The sequence below is a fragment of the Oncorhynchus mykiss genome, chromosome 10 (genome assembly GCF_057628025.1).
Source record: "Oncorhynchus mykiss isolate SJ-2025 chromosome 10, ASM5762802v1, whole genome shotgun sequence".
NCBI lineage: Eukaryota > Metazoa > Chordata > Actinopteri > Salmoniformes > Salmonidae > Oncorhynchus > Oncorhynchus mykiss.
In genome coordinates, this window is record NC_143031.1 from 47,456,587 (window position 1) to 47,482,166 (window position 25,580).

The 25,580-nt window shown below is 44.5% G+C and overlaps 1 protein-coding gene across 8 annotated transcripts; it reads left to right on the forward strand.

Annotated features, from left to right (window-relative positions):
* The first annotated feature begins 1,289 nt into the window (after positions 1-1,289).
* Positions 1,290-20,933, forward strand: LOC110511048 (CXXC-type zinc finger protein 5). 8 transcript variants are annotated; one of them, XM_090186894.1, is made up of 4 exons: positions 1,394-1,526; positions 1,642-1,934; positions 10,661-11,687; positions 19,196-20,933. In XM_090186894.1, exons 3-4 carry the CDS (start codon positions 10,881-10,883, stop codon positions 19,235-19,237), a joined length of 849 nt encoding a protein of 282 aa, XP_090043020.1. In that variant the 5' UTR covers positions 1,394-1,526; positions 1,642-1,934; positions 10,661-10,880; the 3' UTR covers positions 19,238-20,933. The 8 variants fall into 8 exon arrangements, with proteins under 8 accessions (XP_090043018.1, XP_090043020.1, XP_090043017.1 ...); XM_090186891.1 differs by having other exon boundaries at positions 1,642-1,714; positions 19,193-20,933; XM_090186890.1 differs by having other exon boundaries at positions 1,642-1,710; positions 19,193-20,933.
* The last annotated feature ends 4,647 nt before the right edge of the window (positions 20,934-25,580 follow it).

Genomic DNA, 25,580 nt, shown 5'->3' on the forward strand with positions numbered 1-25,580 from the left:
TGATGATAAAGTTGGTAATTTTAATAGGTCGTGTCATGGACATGTCAATTACAATTAGTGTTTACTACATACATTATTTTTTTTCTTTTTGAGGATGTGAACACAATTACACATTAATGCATTACTCATTACGCATGAAATTGCTCTGCGTAATAGTGACCGCAAGGCTGCGTTTGGTGACAGATTAAGGTTTACACTGTGTGTGTATATGTGTGTGTCCAAGTGAGAGGGTGTTTTTGTGTGCGGGAGGTTGGCTGACTACTGCCAGTGTTGAACACCCCTCCCTCTCTCTCCCTCTCTCAAGCTGCCGCGTTATTTTCCAGCTCGCAACCTCAACCGCACGGCTCGATCGATTCGCATTGATTGTCCCTGACGAGCTGCTCCACTTTCTAGCCAATGTCAGCCCGTCTGCAATTGGGAAGGAGAGAAATGAAGGAAAATCTCTGCCGCCCTGGCGGTGTCATTTCCACACACTTCGGTTGGCCGCCTGCCAGTAGACAGGACATTCGAAAGAGGTGGAGTGGACTCTTGGTTTGAGCGAGAAGAGGAGCCGAGCGCACCGGTCATGGGCGATAACATAGCGAGTAGCGACTGAGCGCCGTGTGGCCACTCCTGCGCGCACACACCGCTTCGAGTGTGAAAAACAACCCATCGTCTAATTACCTAATTACTCACCGTCAGCCGCTGCGTAAAATAAACATGGTTACCATCAGAAACCACCAGTGACATGCCACACGAAAGTGTTATCATCCTAAATTAGAACATTAAAATGTCAATGAAGGACAACATGATGTCAATTTATAATAATGAAGTTCTACCATCAAGACAATTATGTTGTTTTGCAAATCAGACTCATTGCTACTGGAAAGGGGAATTGCAATAGCGCATCTTACCATGCTTTGGTAGGCGATTTTAAAAATAAGGTAATAGCCTAGACCTTGACACTTCGCATTAACAGGCTAGGTTCACACACATGTGGATGTCCATCACTGAAAATCCAAAAAGAGAAAAATATTCGTTTTTGTCCGTGCAATATTAACCATCGGATATGTTTCCATATTGACGGATTGCACTGTGAAAGTTATCTGTAAACATGAATGTGTTAAAGGAAAGTTGAGTCTTAAAGAGGTATGGCGAAATATCCACTTGCGCTCACACAGAGAGAAACAAATCATAATGTGCCTACAGCCAGCACTGATGGGAGCCACAACAACCAGTAAAATGCATCTCAAAGTCATAAACACGTCAAGCTTTAATAACAAACATGTTCTTCATTACACGCCCCTTGAATATTCAAAGTCGAGCACCTGAAAGCCTCGAGAAGAGTAATACATCGCTATATTTTAAAAAGTATAAAAGGTATATTATTTTCTGTCGCCATGCTGCCGAAAGTCCAGTTCGGTTTTTCCGAGAAGCTCCAAAAATCGATGAAATGTGTTTGCATGTTCTTCTCGGCGAGCGGGGATGTAGGTGGGATTGCGAGAATCGAAAAGGTTGGAGATCCCACACGCTCAGCTTCCGAGAAAGTACGTTTTACAATCATTTCTTATTATACTTCCCGCTTGTTCTATACAGGCGAGGACTATGTTAATTTAATTGGTTTAGTGTAAGGTTTTTTCCCTTTATTTTTTTTACATCAAGCTCTACGGTAAGCTTGGAGACGGACGGCTTGGACAGTGGGAGCCCTCCCCTACACTCGGAACCGCTTTGGTAGGTGCGAACAAAAAAGAGAGAGTGTTTGCAAATATGCAGATACATAGGAGGGAGGGGGGGATCATACTTTGTTGAAGTCCGCTGAAAGTTGGGGATGTCATCTTCCTAACGATCAAGTTAACTGGGAGAATGGGAGAATGGTTCTTCTCAAACGTGCTGGTGCAGACCATACGCTGGCACCGCAGAGACCGGGGTTTCAGATCATTGAGTCCAGACAAAAGGTATTTTTTTTGTGCTGCTTTAATGTTAGATACAATTAGGATCCGCGGGTCTCGGATGCATGTGATGCATGCACGGTTATTGGTTTGATATTTTTGAATGGCCATAATCGTCATTCTCCTGTCACATTCTATCCTCATTTGTACATTTTTCATCGATCATTTGGCAATGCTCTAGAGGTTTGTAGAATTGTGGAGAGCTGTTCTTTCATTCAAAGATTTTTGGGGTGAATAATGAAAGTGTGAATCATCTGATCACATGCGCTCCAAGAAACTCTACGCTCTCCAGAAATATTTTCCATTGAAATTATGGCAGTTTGCGTTGGGTCTTGATGACGTTTCTGGTTGTAATATTTTTAATGTCAGGTGGTGATGAGGCATCTCTTTACCTAGAGATACATTTAAACGGAACTTTTATTTTCTGCAGTGTTCCCTTGAATCATCAACAAATGCTTTTGTGAAAATGAATAGGCTAATGGCTGAAAAACGAGCAAGATTTTGGGGGATTTGTTTTCGATTTAGCCTATAGCCGAGTCATCCGAAGAACAGTATGCCAGGTGTTCTCTGAGTGATTTTATTGTAGAGCGAACGTGTTTGTTCTTCATTGTTCCGCATGCGACGATCAGCCAGTCTCTTGCGCGCGATGTCTCTGTGCTGTATCGCGGCTGCAAGCCTGGATTTACCGCGACCCCCCTGGTACTGCCGCAATCCGCCACCGGTAGTGGCGCTCTTATGCTGCATGTTTATGCAAATAATTAGTCACGATTTTACACAAATAGTTAGTAACGATTTAACACACCATCGCACGGATATACTTTTGTTTATTTTAACTCAGGAATGGGAAGGAAAATAAAAACAGAGAGACGCAGCAGGTTGGATATTTAATTCTGGTCTTTATAAACTTCCTTGGGTCTCGTGCACAAATGTTCCTGACGGTGTGTGTGTGTGCGTGCTAGTGTGTGAAGGCGGGGGGGGGGGGGGGGGGGGGGGGGGGGTTGAGACCGAGGGAGAGGACTAGAAAGATAGATGTGCGTGTCTGCGTGATCGTGCGTTTGAAGGGAAGGGAAGTGTTGTCTTTGGTTCTGCATTACCTGAACCAAGAAGTAGCCTCTAGCTGAGCTACCTTGCAGCGTCCCACAACATAGAGTTGGCATGGCTTGTTGTTAGATGTTTTGGTGTTATGATTGATGTCAAAAATTAATATTTATTTCTTAATAGGCCTACATGTTATTTTTTAGACTGGCAGCAAATATGGACCAAAAACTATTGCAATAAATGCCCTATTTTGCCATATTGACAGTATTATCTATCCCAATTTTAATACCCCAAATAGTTTAGGCCTATCTGTTTATTTGTTTGCCTACTAGACCCATTCTTTTTATAGGCTGTGGTTATTTTTTCATCGGCCTAATGAGGATTTTATGAATACAGCAAAATACTTTGAGGAATATTCATTATATGTTCTAAAAATCGAAATGATTCATTAGGCCTATATCATACAAACTTCAGTATGACTTTTTCCACTTGCAGATTTCAAAGATTGTTCAGTTCCGCTCGTGGGTTAGTCCATTTTGTTTGTATATTCCAGACAGCTCCCTTTCTCGTTGGCCTTGGGGAGCCTGTATGGAAAGACTCCTTGGGATGGTTTATTCAGCAGAGAGGGCCCAATTACCGCTGCGCGCTGACCTCCAGGGATGAAGCACGAGCTATGTCTCTAGCAGCCCCCCCCCCCTCCCCCGACGTAATCAGTGTAGACCTATATGAGCAGGGAGAGTGGGTGCTTCAGTCAAAGTATAGTTGGAAAGTATTTTTATGTTTTATTATGGCAGTCCTATTTGTGATAGGAGAAGTTAGGAGAAGTTGAGCAGGAGGAAGAAGCTGTGATAGAAGTAATAATCTAAGGCTACCTTTGGCATGATGGGTAATGACGTCATTGAGGAAGATACATTTCCCCCCAGTAATATACGTATTTTTTTTCTTTTTTTCACCAACCTGTTCCTCATTGTGCATTCACCCTTGCTTTTCTAATCACCATCATCTCAACAGTATCAGCATTTGGGATAATTCTATTCAGAGAGAATACTTTGGTCACAGAAACTGGGGGACTGTTGAGTGACAGAGAAGAGATGATCAGTCTAGGGTCTGGAAGAGATATCATTTGTCCAACTGAATGTATTCAACTGAAATGTGTTTTCCCGCATTTAACCCAAATTTCTTAATCGACATCCACGTATTCTGTGCCCGGGGAACAGTGGGTTAACTGCCTTGCTCAGGGGCAGAACAACATCTTTTTTTACCTTGTCAGCTCAGGGATTCGATCCAGCAACCTTCCGCTTACTGGCCCAACGCTCTAACCCCTAGGCTACTTGCCGCCCCTGCACAGGGGGAGTGTGTGAATGACATGGCGGAGGAGCAGAGTGAGAGTGATATTAGGAGAACGGGTGAAAACAAGAAGGAATGTGGTCAAGGGGCAAGGAGTCACTGTGAATGATATGGAGGTGGGACAGAGACTATTAGAAAGGCATGGCCTTGACATTGGAAGACGGATGGTAGAGTGAGAAGAGGCACTGAGATGCTTGGGAAAGATGGACTGTGAATGACGTGTTCATGTTTGATGGAGATGGAAAGAGTGCGAAGGATGTGGGTCAGACAGAGAGACACTCTCAGCATAGACGGAGTGAGGCAAGGACAGGAGAAAGAGAGAGAGAGAGAGAGACACACACACACACACACACACACACACACACACACACACACACACACACACACACACACACACACACACACACACACACACACACACACACACACACACACACAGGCATAGACGTTAGTGGAGCAGGCGGGCGGCCCTGTAGCAGCAGCGAGAGAGAGCAGAGCCCTGGTCAGACTCAGAGCAGGAGAGCAGGGAGAGGAGCTGAGTTGCTGGCTCCAGTCCGCTGGCGCCACGGACCCCTGAGCTGGTGAGAATGCGGGGGCTGCGCTCCTGCCTTTGAAGCTTTACCTCCCACTAATTTTGGCCTTCCAATTTCCACACACTGCGCAGACCCCATCCTCTCTCCCTCCCCTTCCCTTTGTTTCCCTTATAAGGACTGGCCCGGCCATTTCCTCCGTTTTTCTCAGGGAGGTGCTTGTTTGTGAGTGGGGACAGGTCAGTGGGGTAGTGTGTCTCTTCATAGGAGGTTGGCCATTAGGATCTTTCAGCTGTACACACTCTGGATAAAAAGTCAAATCCATTTTAGTTCATTTTAATGTATGAATGAATTGGGAAAAAATACCCAACCAGCAAATTGGTTGTTTTTCAATTCTTAGATTGTGCAAATTAAATGGTCTCATAGAGAATAATAAGATGTTCCCCAAGAGAGACTGTCAAGCAGCATTTTAACCCTCCTGTTGTGTTTGTTTCATGTTAATTAATTCTGTGTTCCCGGTTCAAAATGACCGTCCCCATTATAGCTGATTATAAATCCATAATAATACATATATTATCGCCTAATCTTTTAGATCTTTTTATCAACTTGTGAACATTACTCGTTTTGAACTTCTATTTGCTATTGATGGCCGGTAGGCTTCATTGACCTGATCTCATACAACTCGTTTTTGAGTAAATAAAGCATAATGTATGGATTATTATGACTTCAACAAATACTCAGATGAAACATATTGTGCTATTTATCACAGACTACTTTGTGTCAAAGTTTAACAAGGACTCGCTCCTCCTCACCAGTGTCATGATCAAAGATATTATCAAGAGCCTTTACATACAGTATATCGTCTGTTTCATTGTGCTGCTGCAGAATTAATTGTGAGCAAGGCCTCAAAAAAAGCTTTGTATACCAGAACTGCAAGAAAAGTTCTATATATTATTGAAACAATGTTGCGATTGTTTGTGAGAATGCCAACAGGTGTGGTTCCCATGGGGGAAAAATTCTATTGGGGAAAGGTTCTCGTGGGGGGTTGCCATGGAAGCCAAGAAGGGGAGTGAGGTGTGTGTGTGTGTGTGTGTGTGTGTGTGTTTGCTCGCTCAAACACACATGTATGTGGGGGTCTGGGAGAGGAAGTGTGTCCATCTGATGAATGGGCATGTGCCTGAACTCAATTTTATACACTAATTGTAGTCTCACCCATTCCTTCCTAATGACGGGTCATTTTTGACCGGGAACACCACAGGTGTACAAAAGTTAAATAAAACACCCAAAATGTAATGAAAATCATCCAAATGTATTTTGTGTGTTCAGATGCCCTGAGTGGACAAAGTCATGGAACCTGATGACAATCAGTTTAAATGAACTACATGTTTCAGAGATAACTTGTAAATGGGACCAATTCGACCTTGAACACAGCAGGAGGGTTAAAAGAGACAACCAACTTGACCCATGCCATGACACTGTCCTCCACTATCTGTGCACATCCTCCATTCTTTTTTGAACACAACATTATTGTTTATCATAGGCGATACCACCCTTATATGTGAACACAGCTAATTGGACCGAAAGTAGGGCATCCAGGCATAATGATGAGTTCAGATTACAACATTAGCACCTTATCTTTTGTATATGTTATTTGAGGGTTGATGATATGAAGTATGACAACCAACAAACTTACAGTGTTTGTAACACAACCTGTGTTTGTTTGTTTTTCTAAATAGCTTTTTGTGTGTTAATTCAAAATCACATTTTATTTGATTGCAACAGGTGTAACCTTACAGTGAAATGCTTACTGACAAGCCCTTAACTAACAATGCAGTTTTAACAAAATTACATTTTAAAAGTAAGAAATGAAAGTAATAAATAATTAAAGAGCAGCAGTAAAATAACAATAGTGAGGCTATATACAATGGGTACCTGTACAGAGTCAATGTGTGGGGGCACTGGTTAGTCAAGGTAATTGAGGTAATACAGTTGAAGTCAGAAGTTAACATACACCTTAGCCAAATACATTTAAACTCAGTTTTTCATAATTCCTGACATTTAATCTGAGTAAAATGCCATGTCTTAGGTCAGTTAGGATCACCACTTTATTTTAAGAATGTGAAATGTCAGCATAATAGTAGAGATAATTATTTATTTCAGCTTTTATTTCTTTCATCACATTCTCAGTGGGTCAGAAGTGTACATACGCTCAATTAGTATTTGGAAGCATTGCCTTTAAATTGTTTAACTTGGGTCAAACGTTTCAGGTAGCCTTCCACAAGCTTCCCACAATAAGTTGTATGAATTATGGCCCATTCCTCCTGACAGAGCTGGTGTAACTGAGTCAGGTTTGTAGGCCTCCTTTCTTGCACACGCTTTTTCAGTTCTGCCCACAAATTCTCTATGGGATTTAGGTCAGTGCTTTGTGATGGCCACTCCAATACCTTGACTTTGTTGTCCTTAAGCCATTTTGCCACAACTTTGGAAGTATGCTTGGGGTCATTGTCCATATGGAAGACCCATTTGTGACCCAGCTTTAACTTCCTGACTGATGTCTTGAGATGTTGCTTCAATATATCCACATAATCTTCCTCCCTCATGATGCCATCTATTTTGTGAAGTGCACCAGTCCCACCTGCAGCAAAGCACCCGGGCCACTGCCTGTTCACCCTGCTATCATCCAGAAGGCGAGGTCAGTACAGGTGCATCAAAGCAGGGACCGAGAGACTGAAAAACAGCTTCTATCTCAAGGCCATCAGATTGTTAAACAGCCACCACTAACATTGAGTGTCTGCTGCCAACATACTGACTCAACTCCAGCCACTTTAATCATGGAAATTGATGGAAATTGATGTAAAAATGTATCACTAGCCACTTTAAACAATGCCACTTAATATAATGTTTACATACCCTCCATTACTAATCTCATATGTATATGTATATGTATATACTGTACTCTTTATCATCTACTGCATCTTGCCATCTTTATGTAATACATGTGTCACTAGCCACTTTAAACTATGCCACTTTATGTTTACATACCCTACATTACTCATCTCATATGTATATACTGTACTCTATACCATCTACTGCATCTTGCCTATACCGTTCTGTACCATCACTCATTCATATATCTTTATGTACATATTCTTCATCCCTTTACACTTGTGTGTATAAGGTAGTAGTTGTGGAATTATTAGGTTCGATTACTCATTGGTTATTACTGCATTGTCGGAACTAGAAGCACAAGCATTTCGCTACACTCGCATTAACATCTGCTAACCATGTGTACGTGACAAATACAATTTGATTTGATTTGAGGAGACAGAACGCGTGTCCTTCCTGAGCGGTATGACGGCTGCGTGGTCCCATGGGGTTTATTCTTGCGTACTATTGTTTGTACAGATGAACGTGGTACCTTCAGGCGTTTGGAAATTGCTCCCAAGGATGAACCAGACTTGTGGAGGTCAGCAATTTTGTTTTCTGAGGTCTTGGCTTATTTCTTTTGGTTTTCCCATGATGTCAAGCAAAGAGGCACTGAGTTTGAAGGTAGGCTTTGAAATACATCCACAGGTACACCTCCAATTGACTCAGATTATGTCAATTAGCCTATCAGAAGCTTCTAAAGCCATTACATAATTTTCTGGAATTTTCCAAGCTGTTTAAAGGCACAGTCAACTTAGTATATGTACATTTCTGACCCACTGGAATTGTGATACAGTGAATTATAAATGAAATAATCTGTCTGTAAACAACTGTTGGAAAAATTACTTGTGTCATGCACAAAGTAGATGTCCTAACCGGCTTGCCAAAACTATAGTTTGTTAACAACAATTGTGTGGAGTGGTTGAATAACGAGTTTTAATGACTCCAACCTAAGTGTATGTAAACTTCCGACTTCAACTGTATATACGTACATGTAGGTAGATTTATTAAAGTGACTATTCATCTACAAAGATTTGATGAATGCCTATATACACAAGATATGCAAACTATGTCAACATCTTTGCTCTAGTCAATTGAAGAGTTTTGTTCCAAAACAATATACACACACGTTTTTTTCAATCAGAATTTTTTTTTTTTTTGATGGGTACCTTCATGTGTTTGTAAAATATTACTGTTCTCATATTTTTAATTCATGGATTTTAGTATTAAAATGGAGTTTGATGCAAAACGCTATACATCCATTGTTGAGTTGGAATGGATCGTCCGTATCCTGTATATTTGACTGTGATATGTGGTTGTCTCACCTAGCGATCTTAAGATGAATGGACAAACTGCATCTCACTCTGAACAAGACCTAAGTCTGCTAAATAACAAAATGTACATATTTTACATACAGATGTCATATTACTTTATTGATACTTTTTTGTAAAACTGTGGGGGGGGGGGGGGGGGAGTTTGTCACAAATGTATCATTTGTACAGTTCTTTATTAAACATGTAGTTATTTGGTACATTCTACTGTGTAAAACCTGGCAATATTTCTCTGAGAGTGTGGCGGATATATAGCATTTGGCAACAGAACATGATTATTTGCCTCTCTGAAATGAATCCATCAGGTGATGGATTACAAACAAGCACATTTGAACCACCCCCGTGCCGTCATTAGATCAAAACACACCAACCTCTTTCAGAAGTTCTTTAAACAATAACAGTTTATATCCCCGTATTTCTAATACTGGATATATTGCATTTTGGAATGAAACTCTCCAATTAAACACATAAACAAATGTTTAACATTGTCACATGCCAGGAGATCCTTCAAAAACATGAAGTTTGACCCTCACCAGCAGCGGTACCACCACTAACACTAAGTCAACGTTTCTGGGAGTAGGAGAGCGGGATGGCAACGTGGGGATTGTTCATGGTCTGAAGTCTTAATTCATGTGAAAATGGATTTCAATTGTGTCTGCATGTAGTGTGTGGGAATTATTGTTACAAATCCCTTTGATGGAAAGAGTGAGTCTCCACAGGCCAGCTCTTCATGGTTTTCTCCTGGGAAATACTATGGCTGCATTCAACCTAAACCTAGAGGGTGGGAATTAGCTCATAAATTGGTGAAATTGGAGGAGAAAACATAGCGCTGTCTGCTCTCTTCTGTCGCTGTCGTTTAGTATAATTCATGTTTGCTGTGTTCTGAATGTTCTATTGTGGGGGGGGGGGGGGTGATGAACGTTTAGTTGTGTAAGTGGACACATCTTCCCGGGCTATTACACTGTGTTCATGAGCTGTTTAGATACATACTCTCTGAGTGAGCTGTTTAGATACATACTCTCTGAGTGAGCTGTTTAGATACATACTCTCTGAGTGAGCTGTTTAGATACGTACTCTCTGAGTGAGCTGTTTAGATACATACTCTCTGAGTGAGCTGTTTAGATACATACTCTCTGAGTGAGCTGTTTAGATACATACTCTCTGAGTGAGCTGTTTAGATACATACTCTCTGAGTGAGCTGTTTAGATACATACTCTCTGAGTGAGCTGTTTAGATACATACTCTCTGAGTGAGCTGTTTAGATACATACTCTCTGAGTGAGCTGTTTAGATACATACTCTCTGAGTGAGCTGTTTAGATACATACTCTCTGAGTGAGCTGTTTAGATACATACTCTCTGAGTGAGCTGTCTCGTTTTTGCAGTTTTCTTTTCTCTCTCCATCAGCCGTGTTCAATCTAAGAAACAGGTAACATTAAGGCATGGCAGAGTTGCTGTCCCATTTATATCAATGAAGTCGGTTGTTTACTAAGATGCTGTCTAGGTCCAACACTGAGCCTGTTATTGAAGGACCCTTCTCGCTCTCCTCTCTCCCTGTGTCAGTTTTGTAGGTTGCCAGTGAAAGGATGCGGATGAGGGCTGAGGTTTAGAGCGAGAGCCAGGGCTCTAGGGCCTGCCTGTGATTGGCTGGCCGATTCGTCCACAGCGGGGAGGTGCCACCTCACCTGGGCTCAGAGCAGACTGTGAGAACCTATCGGCTCCCCCTCCTCTGCTCGCCCCCTGTCCCCCCTCCCGCCCCCCCCAGCCCTGCACGCACTGGACCATGTCTAGCGGACGGTCGGAGGGAAGCCGAGACCGGACAGCCGAGGCCCTGGAGCGGAACAGCTGCACGGAGGATGTCCCTGTCGTCGAGCGCAGGAACCGCAGTGGCATCATCAGTGAGCCCCTGAGTAAGAGCCTTAAGAGGTCCCGCACCCTCTCCCAGTACACAGCCGCCTGCCCCACCAACACTAATGGACACGCACACCACAACGGAGAGGCCAAGAGCCACCCGGCCAAGCCCCAGCCGCCCCCACAGCCCCAGCCCACCGTCTCAGCGCTGGCGGCAGCCAAGCTGGACCGGACCCTGGAGCAGGTCTTGGAGGGACAGAACGGCCTGCTGCACTTTGCCCAGGCGGCGGAGCTGCTAAAGAGGGCTGGGATGGAGCACATGCTGCTGCCGGGGGGGATGGGGATGGGGATGGGGGGTAGCGATTCAGGCTCAGGGGCAAGCGACTTGGAGGGTGCGTCTGCTGTGGACTCTGTTGGCGGTGTTGCGGACTTCCCGTACGGTGTTGGAGGCGGCTTCCCGTTCAACCCGGGGCTGTTCATCATGACACCGGCAGGAGTGTTCTTGGCCGACAGCGCGCTGCACATGGCCGGCCTGGCCGAGTACCCGGCGCAGAGCGAGCTGGCCTCGGCCATCAACTCCGGCAAAAAGAAGCGGAAACGCTGCGGCATGTGCCCGCCCTGCCGCCGGCGGATTAACTGCGAGACGTGCAGCAGCTGCCGGAACCGCAAAACGGGCCACCAGATCTGCAAGTTCCGCAAATGTGAGGAGCTGAAAAAGAAACCGTCTGCCGCTCTGGAGGTAAGAGCTCAGTGGGGGGATAGAGATGACATAGAGGGTCATAGAGTGTCATAGAAGGGTCATAGAGGGTCATAGAAGGGTCATAGAGGGTCATAGAAGGGTCATAGAGGGTCATAGAGGGTCATAGAAGGAAGGGTCAGGCAGGATGGGCTCCCGAGTGTCACAGCAGTCTAAGGCACTGCATTTCAGTGCTAGAGGTGCCCCTACAGACACAAATCCAGACTATATCACATCCGGCTGTGATTGGGAGTCTCATAGGGCGGCGCACAATTGGCCCAGCGTTGTCTGGGTTTGGTCGGTGTAGGCCGTCATTGTAAATAAGAATTTGTTCTTAACTGACTTGCCTAGTTAAATAAAATACAGTTTGCAAAAAAGATGCAATCAAGAACCTAAAAGGGTTCTTTGGCTGTCCCCATAGCAGCCCTTTGAAGAACCATTTTTTAGTTCCAGGTAGAACTCTTTTGGTTCCAGGTGGAACCCTTTTTAGGTTCCATGTAGGACCCTTTCCACAGAGGGTTCTATATGGAACCCAAAAAGGGTTCTACGTGGAACCAAAAAGGGTTCTACCGGGAGCCAAAAGAGTGTAGGTGTGGAAAGAGTGTTGGGAGTTTACCTTAACCATACACACTTACAACTCAACTTTATGTGTGTATGTATAGAGCGTGACACTGCTCTGAAGGGTGTGGAGCGTCTTTTCGATGGGGTGAGGCTTTGAGCAGAGCAGGAGAATAACAGGTGGTGATGAGGGGGAGTGTGTGTGTGTGTGTGGGGGGGGGGGGGGTAGACATGCCCCATGGGGTCTCTTTAATCTGTCCTCCACACGCACTGAGCAAACCCCTCTCCACACCCACCATACACAGCTCTTATTTTATGCCCTCACAAAACAGGTAGATTGTGCATTTCTCGACTGGGGGGGGGGGGGGGGGGGGTCAATGCATGTTCTGTTAACACAAATGTGTGTGTGTGTGTGCGTGTGTGTGTGTGTGTGTGTGCGCGTGATGTTTTGTGTGATATGTTACTAAATCAGTGTGGCCCCGCGGGTTTGTGTGTAAGGAGGAATGAGGAGATAGAACGAGAGAGAGCTGGGCTTTTTTAGGATTGTAAGAGTTTCTGTAGATGTTTGACACGAGACCGTGTGTGTTGCAGTGCGTGACATTGTGGATGTGTTTGTGTGTACATGTTTTGGATGGGTAGTATGTGTGGCAAAGCATATGTGTGTGTGACATGGTCCATCTGGCCATGGGGTTGTCATCTGGAGCACCAGGTGTCAGTGTGGCACAGGCGCCCCCCACTCGACCGATCTCTCTCTCTCCTGTGGCACGCCTGTTTTGGCTAAATTGCCTGCAAACTTCTCATCTGGGTCACCTCAGTGGCACTGGGCCCAAACTCGAATCAGTGTCGCCCTTTTGTGACCTCAGAGAAGTTCCTGTGGGATATCCGATCGTGTTTTTAGGGCACCTTTGACAATTACATTCATGATGTCAGTACTGCTCCAAAAGCTCTGATAAACATGCGATGACAAATGACATAACGTCCCTGACAATATTTTGGTGTATTACCTCAATTGTCACGATGACATTACGCAATATTGAATCGCCGTTAAGAGGGGTAAAGCAATTGACCCCCGTTAATTGTACAAAAGAGGTGAGCATCACATTCAAAAGTGTATGGTTCCTTTCTTAGATGGAAAGACAATGGTGGTGTCTTTAGGTTCTGCTGCCTGGGTATCGACATTTTCTTCTCTGTCGGCCTCTGTTCCGCCAATAGCGACGCCGGCAATATCTTACGCGGACTCTGTACATGTGCTATGCTAGTACACAATCCTGTCCTGACCATAACAAGTGGGCTCTCTACCAATGTCTGTTGCAGAATGCTGTGATCCTGAATACAGTATCTCCCTGTTGCTACAGATACACTACAATACTCACGTTCACGAGACAGTGGGGTATCATCTGGTGTAATCTGGCCATTGTGCCCCCGAGCACACATGCAACAACTCAGATTACTCAGGGCTTGACCCGCATGTGTCCCCCCCCCCCCCCATCATCGCTTTTGTAATCAAGACAGGATTCCACTTCAGATGTCACGTCAAATGGTTGCACTGTGCACAGCCCTAACCTTACTCTGAAACGGTTCTCTTAAGTAATCAGATGCTTGTGGATGTGTGATAGTAATAGAATTTCCTGTGTGTTATTGATTGGTAGTATGCCATCAGTGGTCACATGGCAGAAAAGTCCACCAGTTGTTCACGGCATCAGATCAACAGCAGGTGATTGAATATGCGTGACTGCAGCCTTCACTATGAGGTCGACGTCTGCGTTTGTTTCGCCCCGGAACCACAAGAGAGAATCGCAGCAAACGAATCTCTGTTTCCCATGGATTTATGTCCGATAGTTGTAGGATTTTATGCTGCTAATAAAATCAGATTGCTTGTTGTCGTGCTTTCCACCTGCAGCGCATCAGCAGGACAGCCTTAGCAGGGCACTTGATGTGATGTTAACGGGGCAGCTATGTACACCTGTTTAGCATTTCCATTTGGAATAGCTTAGCATCGAATGAACTGTTGACCTCTCCTTCAGATTGGGTTAGTTCTTCTATCTTTAAAAAAAAAAAAATGGTGTGCCTAATCTGAACGGGCCCTCAGCAGGCCAATGCTGGCTAGAACTTGTTCTGTGTTAGTGCCTGCGTTGGTCCACAGGCCAGTAGGCCAGAGAGTCGACTCGCACAGTCAGTCAGTAGGTCAGACGAGTTGTGCCATCGTAGTGCGGAAGGTCAAAGGTGAGAACGATGGCACAAAACATATTTTGTACAATAACACATCTGATATTTGTCCCCCAGTATCCTACTTTGATCTTCCAGATGGGCGGGTTTATAATTTATTAGGGCTTGCCTGAGAGGACTGCCGTTCATGTTGTCAATGGAGGGGGTTCGGTCAGTCTTTACAGTAGATTACACTGCTTGTACTATCAACCTATGTTCCCCTGTTAAGTATCACCACACTGTGGACAGTACAGATAATATTATCTAGTTTACTCTGTTTTATGTTCTGTAAACTGGGGAATTATGGAACGGTTCGAAAAATATTGCCCAACCCACTCATTACTCTTGGTCACTGAGGATAGGACATGTTCAGTGACACCAGGGCAGCAGCACCCGGGACAAAATGGAGGGCCATGGTCATCTGGTCCGGCTCGGAAGCAGCACGCCACAGACAGTCGTCTGCTGTTTGCTTCAGCTGGAGTGTAGTGGAAACAGCCCCAGAGTGTCACATCTCACATACACACAGCCGGCTGTCTAACAGGGAGGCTAATGGATGGGGATCACTTAGCGAGGTGGCATAGACTGTTAGCCATAGTGCTTGTAGTGTGTGTGTGTTTCCCTCTCTCTCTCTCTGTGTGTGTGTGTGTGTGTGTATTTGGTCGTAAGGATGTGTCATGGTTTAATAAGTATTTTAATGCTTGGTTTGTTTTGACCTCTTCAGACGCCCGAAATCTGGGGAAAAACAGGTTGTTTTTGTGTTTTGTATACATTTTCTCAGAGACCTCAGCGACTATCACTGCTTTTGATAGCACATTTATAATTCCTTTATTACAAATTTGCAACAGATTTTTATGAAAGGTTTTAATTGTTGGTCTGTGTGTGTTAGTTGTTCGTTTTTGATGCACGTGAGTGGACATTAGTTGAAGTTTATACAGTCTGATGTGGTCTGTGTATGTGAGAATAGAAAGAGAGGCCGACGGCTCCATGTTTTGGGGGTGTTGAAGGTTTCCCGTCGAAACCTCATGGCAGACTAAAGATGGCTGTAAAAACAGAGTTAGGGGGAGGTAGCGTGACGAGGCCCTTGCCACCTCACACCTCGCTGGCTGGAGATGTCTGGATTTATTTTGGGAACGCTACATTTGAACAGAAATAAACGGAGCCCAGGAGAACTAGTCCCTTTCTGCAGCATGCTGCAGTCTCACTGTTGACTGGCTGCAGTCTCACTGTTGACTGGCTGCAGTCTCACTGTTGACTGGCTGCAGTCTCACTGTTGACTGGCTGCAGTCTCACTGTTGACTGGCTCAGTCTCACTGTTGACTGGTTTAGTCTCACTGTTGACTGGCTCAGTCTCACTGTTGACTGGTTTAGTCTCACTGTTGACTGGTTTAGTCTCACTGTTGACTGGTTTAGTCTCACTGTTGACTGGTTTAGTCTCACTGTTGACTGGTTTAGTCTCACTGTTGACTGGCTGCAGTCTCACTGTTGACTGGCTGCAGTCTCACTGTTGACTGGCTGCAGTCTCACTGTTGACTGGCTGCAGTCTCACTGTTGACTGGCTGCAGTCTCACTGTTGACTGGCTGCAGTCTCACTGTTGACTGGCTGCAGTCTCACTGTTGACTGGCTGCAGTCTCACTGTTGACTGGCTCAGTCTCACTGTTGACTGGCTCAGTCTCACTGTTTACTGGCTCAGTCTCACTGTTGACTGGCTCAGTCTCACTGTTGACTGGACCAGTCTCACTGTTGACTGGCTGCAGTCTCACTGTTGACTGGCTCAGTCTCACTGTTGACTGGCTCAGTCTCACTGTTGACTGGCTGCAGTCTCACTGTTGACTGGCTCAGTCTCACTGTTGACTGGCTCAGTCTCACTGTTGACTGGTTTAGTCTCACTGTTGACTGGACCAGTCTCACTGTTAATTGGCTCAGTCTCACTGTTGACTGGCTCAGTCTCACTGTTAACTGGCTCAGTCTCACTGTTGACTGGCTCAGTCTCACTGTTGACTGGTTCAGTCTCACTGTTGCTATTTGCTGTCTAGGTGAGAAAGGTATAGAATTTTAGGTCACAATCTGTGTTTATATTGTGTATTTATTTTTTAATGCTAGTGTGTTTCTGTACTATGGTCTGTTGTTTGGATTTGTTTGTCAGGGTCACTTGGGGCCTGGGGGGGATTGTTTTGTTTTTTGTGAATGTTTGTTTGTTTGAAGTTTATACATCACTGTTTGATGAACATTCTGCTATGGCTGTGTGTTTACCAATAACTGTGTGTCTGTGTTGGTGCGTTTCAAGTATCATATCCCTGATGACAGATCAAGCCGACCCACTACAGGCATTAGATGTCTGGCGATATGGCCAGTTTGAGGCATGCGGACACTGGAGCCAGAGAGTTTTCACTTAGTGTTGTGACCCCCCCCCCCCCCCCTCTCAGAAACCGAACGGCAGACTGGGAGAGCAGACTGACGCAGAGACACACAGGCATGCAGACTGACGCAGAGACACACAGGCATGCAGACTGATGCAGAGACACACAGGCATGCAGACTGACGCAGAGGCACACAGGCATGCAGACTGACAAAGAGACACACAGGCATGCAGACTGACGCAGAGACACACAGGCATGCAGCCTGACATTGAGATGCACAGATCAGTAGGCAAGTTGCCAGCCAGACACAGAAACTGCTAGGAGTAGGATAGACAGGTACGGACAGACAGATGTACTTGCAGACAGCTCAACCCACATACAGCAGTGGGGTTATTGACTCCCATAGCCTACCTACGAGAGGGGAGAGATGACATCACGGTCTAAAACTGTCCGAGGTCTCTCAGCATCAAGGCTCAGGGAGAAAGGGCTCTTGTGACAAGTGGACCTGGGGCTGTCCAGTGGGAAGTGATTGATGGGAGTCTTTAGCCTAATGCTCTGCTCTAAAGAGAACACTCCCCTATGGGCAGGTCCTGGATCAGCTGTCCCCACCACAGTCAAACTGTGCCAGGACAAATAAGATAACAAATTAGATACTGGAGCCATTTCAGAGTATGACCTGTTCTGCTAACCAATTCTCTCAGTATGTGTGCTAAAGGAAGGCTAGAAGGCCCCTGGGTAGGGGAAAGCATAGGCTATATGCAGCGTCCATTGAGGAAAGTAGCAGTAGCATATTCATAGTTAAATCAATAAACAGAGATTAAGATGCTGGACATTGAAATGGACCCCTGGAATGGATTGTGACCTTGGGAGTCCCCTCCCCCTAGGCCAGACATGACAAACAACCGTGTTTATGCAGAGTGGAGGTCACAGGTGTTGGCTCAGAGTTTTTTTTCCTTTTTAAATGTGTTGGTTCCCAGTGAAAAAGGGCTTGAGGTTAGCATCTATGTGCCTGAGTGTCATAGGTGAAAGGTCATTAGTGAGGTGCTTATGGACCTTGCACCACCTTGACCTCCTTGCTTTTCTAGTGTCCAACATTTGCAACCTTCTTACTATCTTAATGGTGTGTACGTCGTTTAGATTGTGTCTGAATCGTGTGCTTTTTGTGCGGTTGTGATTTGTGCCTGTGTGTGTGGAGGTGTGTGTCTGCATGTTCATATGCGTGAGTGGAGGTAGGCGTGAGTGTGTGTGAGGGACTGTGCTTGACTCGGGCAGGAGCTCGCTGGAGCCTCAATGTTCTACTGCTTCAGCTCCTGTTCCTCTTATAGAACATTCGCTCAACAGTACTGTGGAGCTCCTACACCTAAATATGAACAACAGTACCCAAATGGAGAACCGGCACCTATTTCAGTCCAAGTCAAGCCCTGGTGAGGGAATGAGTGTGTGTGGGTGCGTAAGTGTTTGTGGCGCTACTCCTGACTGGCCCCGGGCAGTCCTAGCTAACGTGAGATTCTGTGCCGCAGTAGAGTTGTGCTTTTCAGAATGCTTGCCGTGCTGCAGCTCTGGGGACTGAGCCTGAGCCCCAGTGGTCCTCTGTCTTCTGACTGGCAGGCGACCACTGAACCCCTGCAGCTGCATTGCATTGGTGCCTGCCCTGCCTAGTGCAATGCAGTCAGAGCTGGAGATCCCACACAGAGAGGAGTGAGGGAGGAACAGAGAGAGCAGTGTCACCCGTGAGAGTGGTGTGGTGTGGTGTGGTGGGAGAGGTCTGTGACTGCGTGGTGACTAAATAATGAATGTGCCATATCGAGTTTCGCGTGGAGCCAAGGCCATTGCCCATGGCTGATGAGGGAGGAGGGTGGGGTGTGGGCCAGAAGGCCAGAGAGAGGTGAGGGAGGAGGGGAGGGCTGGGGATATGTCTGTGTGGGACGCAGTGATTTCACTGATAGAGCCTTGAGGGGAGGGGAGGGGGACAGACACAGAGAGAGACAGAGAGACAGAGAGAGACACAGAGATAGACAGAGACAGAGAGAGACACGCAGGAGAGAGAGAGAGACAGAGAGACAGAGAGAGAGAGAGAGAGAAAGAGAGAGAGAGAGAGAGAGAGAGAGAGAGAGCAGAAGACAGGAGTCGGCAGATATGGAGGGTTATGGTGTCTGTAAATGTGTTTGATGTGGAGATTTGATGAGCATGTTGTTGTCTGAATCTATTCAATCATTAGTCTGGGGGAGAAAAACGTCCACAGAGAGAAAGAGAGAGCGAAAGAGAGAGAGAGAACAAAAAACTGCAGATGTTGCAGTTTACAATGGGTCTCGGGATGTGTTTTCTTCAGCCTGTATCTACTAACCCTCTCCTTCCCTCTGCTCTCTCTGTTTTTTTGTTTCTCTAAGAAGGTGATGCTTCCTACAGGAGCAGCATTCCGATGGTTCCAGTAAGACTCTGACCCTCCTCCACCCTTACCCCCTTACCCCCTTACCTACCCAAACCCAAAGCTCTGCGATCAAGTGCAATGCCAACTCTCGCTTGGATTGTCTCGGCAGGGACACTGGCTGACAAGCAAACAAACAACAAAAATATACAAAAGAACTCAACAGAAATGATACAAAAAAATAATCAATTGAGTAATGGATGCACCTGCTTATTCCTTGAACCAAAAATTGAACATAAAGAAAAATATCTATGGCAACTTTCATTCCCTTTTCTATGTTTCCATTTTGGTACCTTTTGTCCTTTTTCCAGCAGGTTTTTTCTGTCTCTCAGACATGGAACTGTTCGTTGCCAAACAGAAATGACGGACTGAGTGTGGACAATCAACTCATTTGTGTGTTTGGTGTTAATGTTGTTCACGTGTGGAAAGATACAGTACTTGTGTAGAGAATGTACATTTACGGCTATATTTTCAAACTAGTGGCTAACGGCAGGCACTATTGTAATTTTAGCTCCATTGTTCTTAAACTTAAAGCCTTGTCTATTTGATGATTTTGTTTTTTGTTTTACAAATATTGTTTTGGAAAACGGATCGCTGGTTGTCTTGTAAAAGAACAAGGAGATATTTCAAAATGTAAAAATACTTATCGAAATGAAATAGCAACTGTTATCCCATCGGGCAGAAGTCCAGAGAACTGGAATCTCCCCAACCAACAAACCAACCAACCAACAAAGCAACCAACCAACCAACCAACCAACAAAGCAACCAACCAACCAACCAACAAACCAACCATCCAACCAACCGTGTTTTCCACGCCTGTATTTCCAAGCTTTTTATTTTGTGAAACTGGCAGCCTTTACGTTCCTGTGGCCCAAACTAGTGTGTGTCATGAGGATTCCCAACGCAGAGGGCGACAGCACTAGGAGACAGCACTTCCATTTGGAATAGCACAGAGGGTGACAGCACTAGGAGACAGCACTTCCATTTGGAATAGCTTAGCTCTGGGTCTACCCATTTGAACGCACTGAAAAAAGATTTCTTTGTTTTTTTTTTCTTTGTTTTTTTTTGGATTATGTTGCTGGTAGCTACATCTTTTAAAACAACAGCGATGTTTGTATTCATTTAGAAAATTGGACTGGTTTTGTGAATAAAAACGAATGCATGTATTTTGTGTCAAAATTTACAGTTCTGATGTTTGTTTACTTGTCTTTGCATGTTTTTTTTTCTAAAACAATGACGGAATTTAGAAAATTCTGAAGTATGAAAATGTCCAGTAATATTAAACATTTGTTCCATTTTCATATCATTGGATATAATAATAAAAAATGGATGGGGTGGGAAATACAACTCATTAAAGCAGAATCAGGAAATGGTGAGTTTCACCATGAGTCCTTGGTTTCATTCATTCATAGATAGTCAATACAGACAACAACGATAGTGTGACAGGGTAGGAACCATGTTTTTGGTCAGTGTTTCCCAGGATGCCCTAAAAAGGGTTGAACAGCTCAAAAAATATAAAAACACACATTAGTTCTCCTCAGGCAAGCTTTGTACCTAAATTATCTATAGTGCCTTCAGAAGGTATTCACACCCCTTGACTTTTTCCACATTTTGTTGCATTTAAAATGGATTAAATTTAGATTTTTGTGTCACCCATGTCAAAGTGGAATTGTGTTTTTGAAATGTTACCAATTAATTAAAAATGAAAAGCTGAAGTATCTTGAGTCAATAAGTATTCAACCCCTTTGTTATGTCAAGCCTAAATAAATTCAGGAGTAAAAATGTGCTTAACAAGTCACATAATAAGCTGCATGATCTACAATAATAGTGTTTAACATGATTTTGGAATGACTACCTCATCTCTGTGCCCCACACATACAATTATCTGTAAGGTCCCTCAGTCAAGAGGTGAATTTCAAACACAGATTCAACCACAAAGACCAGGGAGGTTTTCCAATGCCTCGCAAAGAAGGGCACCTATTGATAGATGAGTAAAAAAAAAAAGCAGACATTGAATATGCCTTTGAACATGGTGAAGTTATTAGTTACATTTTGGATGGTCTATCAATGCACCCAGTAACTACAAAGATACAGGTGTCCTTCCTAACTCAGTTGCCGGAGAGAAAGGAAACCTCTCAGGGATTTAACCATGAGGCCAATGCTGACTTTAAAACAGTTGCAGAGTTCAATGGCTATGATACAGTATATGACCTACCACTTCACGGCTGAGCCGTTGTTGCTCCTAGACATTTCAACATCACAATAACAGCACTTACAGTCGACCGGGGCAGCTCTAGCAGAGCAGAAATTTGACAAATGGACTTGTTGAAAAGGTGGCATCCTATGACAGTGCCACGTTGAAAGTCACTGAGCTCTTCAGTAAGGCCATTCTACTGCCAATGTTTTCCTATGGAGATTACATGGCTGTGTTTTCAATGTATATACACTGCTCAAAAAAATAAAGGGAACACTAAAATAACACATCCTAGATCTGAATGAATTAAATATTCTTATTAAATACTTTTTTCTTTACATAGTTGAATGTGCTGACAACAAAATCACACAAATTATCAATGGAAATCAAATTTATCAACCCATGGAGGTCTGGATTTGGAGTCACACTCAAAATTAAAGTGGAAAACCATACTACAGGCTGATCCAACTTTGATGTAATGTCCTTAAAACAAGTCAAAATGAGGCTCAGTAGTGTGTGTGGTCTCCACGTGCCTGTATGACCTCCCTACAACGCCTGGGCATGATCCTGATGAGGTGGCGGATGGTCTCCTGAGGGATCTCCTCCCAGACCTGGACTAAAGCATCCGCCAACTCCTGGACAGTCTGTAGTGCAACGTGACGTTGGTGGATGGAGCGAGACATGATGTCCCAGATGTGCTCAATTGGATTCAGGTCTGGGGAACGGGCGGGCCAGTCCATAGCATCAATGCTTTCCTCTTGCAGGAACTGCTGACACACTCCAGCCACATGAGGTCTAGCATTGTCTTGCATTAGGAGGAACCCAGGGCCAACCGCACCAGCATATAGTCTCACAAGGGGTCTGAGGATCTCATCTCGGTACCTAATGGCAGTCAGGCTACCTTTGGCGTGCACATGGAGGGCTGTGCGGCCCCCCAAAGAAATGCCACCCCACACCATGACTGACCCACCGCCAAACCGGTCATGCTGGAGGATGTTGCAGGCAGCAGATCGTTCTGCACGGCGTCTCCAGACTCTGTCACGTCTGTCACATGTGCTCAGTGTGAACCTGCTTTCATCTGTGAAGAGCACAGGGCGCCAGTGGCGAATTTGCCAATCTTGGTGTTCTCTGGCAAATGCCAAACGTCCTGCACGGTGTTGGGCTGTAAGCACAACCCCCACCTGTGGACGTCGGGCCCTCATACCACCCTCATGGAGTCTGTTTCTGACCGTTTGAGCAGACACATGCACATTTGTGGCCTGCTGGAGGTCATTTTGCAGGGCTCTGGCAGTGCTCCTCCTTGCACAAAGGCGGAGGTAGCGGTCCTGTTGCTGGGTTGTTGCCCTCCTTCGGCCTCCTCCACGTCTCCTGATGTACTGGCCTGTCTCCTGGTAGCGCCTCCATGCTCTGGACACTACGCTGACAGACACAGCAAACCTTCTTGCCACAGTTCGCATTGATGTGCCATCCTGGATGAGCTGCACTACCTGAGCCACTTGTGTGGGTTGTAGACTCCGTCTCATGCTACCACTAGAGTGAAAGCACCGCCAGCATTCAAAAGTGACCAAAACATCAGCCAGGAAGCATAGGAACTGAGAAGTGGTCTGTGGTCCCCACCTGCAGAACCACTCCTTTATTGGGGGTGTCTTGCTAATTGCCTATAATTTCCACCTGTTGTCTATTGCATTTGCACAACAGCATGTGAAATTTATTGTCAATCAGTGTTGCTTCCTAAGTGGACAGTTTGATTTCACAGAAGTGTGATTGACTTGGAGATACATTGTGTTGTTTAAGTGTTCCCTGTATTTTTTTTGAGCAGTGTACTTTTCTGCAACTGGTGTGGCTGAAATAGTAGAATCCACTCATTTGAAAGGGTGTCCACATACTTTTGTATATATACTGTAGGGGAAAACTGAGGATGGATCAACAACATTGTAGTTACTCCACAATACTAACCTAAATGATAGAATGAAAAGAAGGAAGCCTCGACAGACTAAAAATATTCAAAATATTGTGTCCTGTTTGCAACAAGGCACTAAAGTCAAACTGCAAAAAATGTGTCCTGAATACAAATCATTATGTTTGCAGCAAATCCAACACAACACATCAATGAGTACCACTCTTCATATTTTCAAGCATGGTGGTGGCTGCATCATGTTATGGGTATGCTTCTCATCAGCAAAAAATAAATAAAATGGAAACAGCTAAACACAGGCAGAATCCTAGAGGAAAGGCTAGTTCAGTCTGCTTTTCGACAGACACTGGGAGACAAATTCACCTTTCAGCAGGACAATAACCTAAAACACAAGGCCAAATATACACTGGAGTTTCTTATCAAGACGATATTGAATGTTTCTGAGTGGCCTGGTTATCAGCTTGAAAATCTATGACAAGATTTGAAAATGGCTGTCAAGCAATGATCAACAACAGAACTTGACAGAGGTTGAAGAATAATGTGCAAATATTGTACTATCCAGGTGTGCAAAACTCTTAGAAACTTAACCAGAAATACTCACAGCTATAATCGCTGCCAAAGCTGATTCTAACGTATTGACTCAGTGGGTTGAATACTTATGTAATCAAGATACAGTGGGGCAAAAAAGTATTTAGTCAGCCACCAATTGTGCAATTTCTCCCACTTAAAAAGATGAGAGAGGCCTGTAATTTTCATCATAGTTACACTTCAACTATGACAGACAAAATGAGAAGGAAACAAATCCAGAAAATTACATTGTAGGATTTTTTATGAATTTATTTGCAAATTATGGTGGAAAATAAGTATTTGGTCAATAACAAAAGTTTATCTCAATACTTTGTTGTATACCCTTTGTTGGCAATGACAGAGGTGGAGGATAGAGGAGGACAGAGGAGGACAGAGGAGGACAGAGGAGGATAGAGGAGGACAGAGGAGGACAGAGGAGGATAGAGGAGGACAGAGGAGGACAGAGGAGGACAGAGGAGGACAGAGGAGGATAGAGGAGGACAGAGGAGGATAGAGGAGGACAGAGGAGGATAGAGGAGGACAGAGGAGGATAGAGGAGGACAGAGGACAGAGGAGGATAGAGGAGGACAGAGGAGGATAGAGGAGGACAGAGGAGGATAGAGGAGGACAGAGGAGGACAGAGGAGGATAGAGGAGGACAGAGGAGGACAGAGGAGGACAGAGGAGGATAGAGGAGGACAGAGGAGGATAGAGGAGGACAGAGGAGGACAGAGGAGGACAGAGGAGGATAGAGGAGGACAGAGGACCCTCTTAAAGAAGAAGTTACAGGTCTTATTTTCCACCATAATTTGCAAATAAATTCATTAAAAATCCTACAATGTGATTTTATGGATTTGTTTTCTAATTTTGTCTGTCATAGTTGAAGTGTACCTATGATGAAAATTACAGGCCTCTCTCATCTTTTTAAGTGGGAGAACTTGCACAATTGGTGGCTGACTAAATACTTTTTTGCCCCACTGTATATTACCATTTTATTTTTCAGATGTTTTTTTTATTTTTATTTTATACAAATGTTAGAATTTTTCTTCCACTTTCATATTACAGAGTATTTTGTGTAAATTGTTGACAAAAATTGACAATTAAATACATTTGAATCCCACTTTGTAACACAACAAAATGTGGGAAAAGTCAAGGGGTGTGAATACCTTCTGAAGGCACTGTACATAGACTGTGTGGCCCATGCAACGGGTGGATCCATACAGTATTGTAATGTTAAAGTAGAACCAAAATCTAAATGAAGAATAGAGGAGAAGATTCTGTCTGGAATGTCCCTCCAAATCTATGGAGTCACCAGCTCCTCCACGCCTCTCAGCTGTCCTTCTCTCCTGCTCCCCTGCTGCCGCATGACATTTACAGGTAAAAAAAAAACACAATTAGAAAGCTATGAATAATTAATATTTACTCAATAACGCTGATGGAGAGCTTTGTTCTCAAAGCCACGAAGGAGAGGGCTGTTGAAGTGCAAAACGGAGGCTTTTTTTTGGATGGCAGGAGTCAGCTTCACTCTAGTGACTTCACGAATGCTGCTGTGACACAGGTCTGGCGTCACCTATAGACGGGGAAGCAGCAAGGGGAAACAGGAACATACTAAAACATGACTTTGTTCTTCATGGAGCAGCTGTATTTAAAGCGAGTCAACAGATCCATTCAGTAC

What these genes read in the sequence shown, in the direction of transcription:
- LOC110511048 (XM_090186892.1), top strand. Translation starts at nt 10,881, where the DNA reads ATGTCTAGCGGACGGTCGGAGGGAAGCCGAGACCGGACAGCCGAGGCC. An exon ending in AACCGTCTGCCGCTCTGGAG is followed by an intron (nt 11,688 to 19,192) that starts GTAAGAGCTCAG and finishes TGTTTCTCTAAG; the next exon opens with AAGGTGATGCTTCCTACAGG.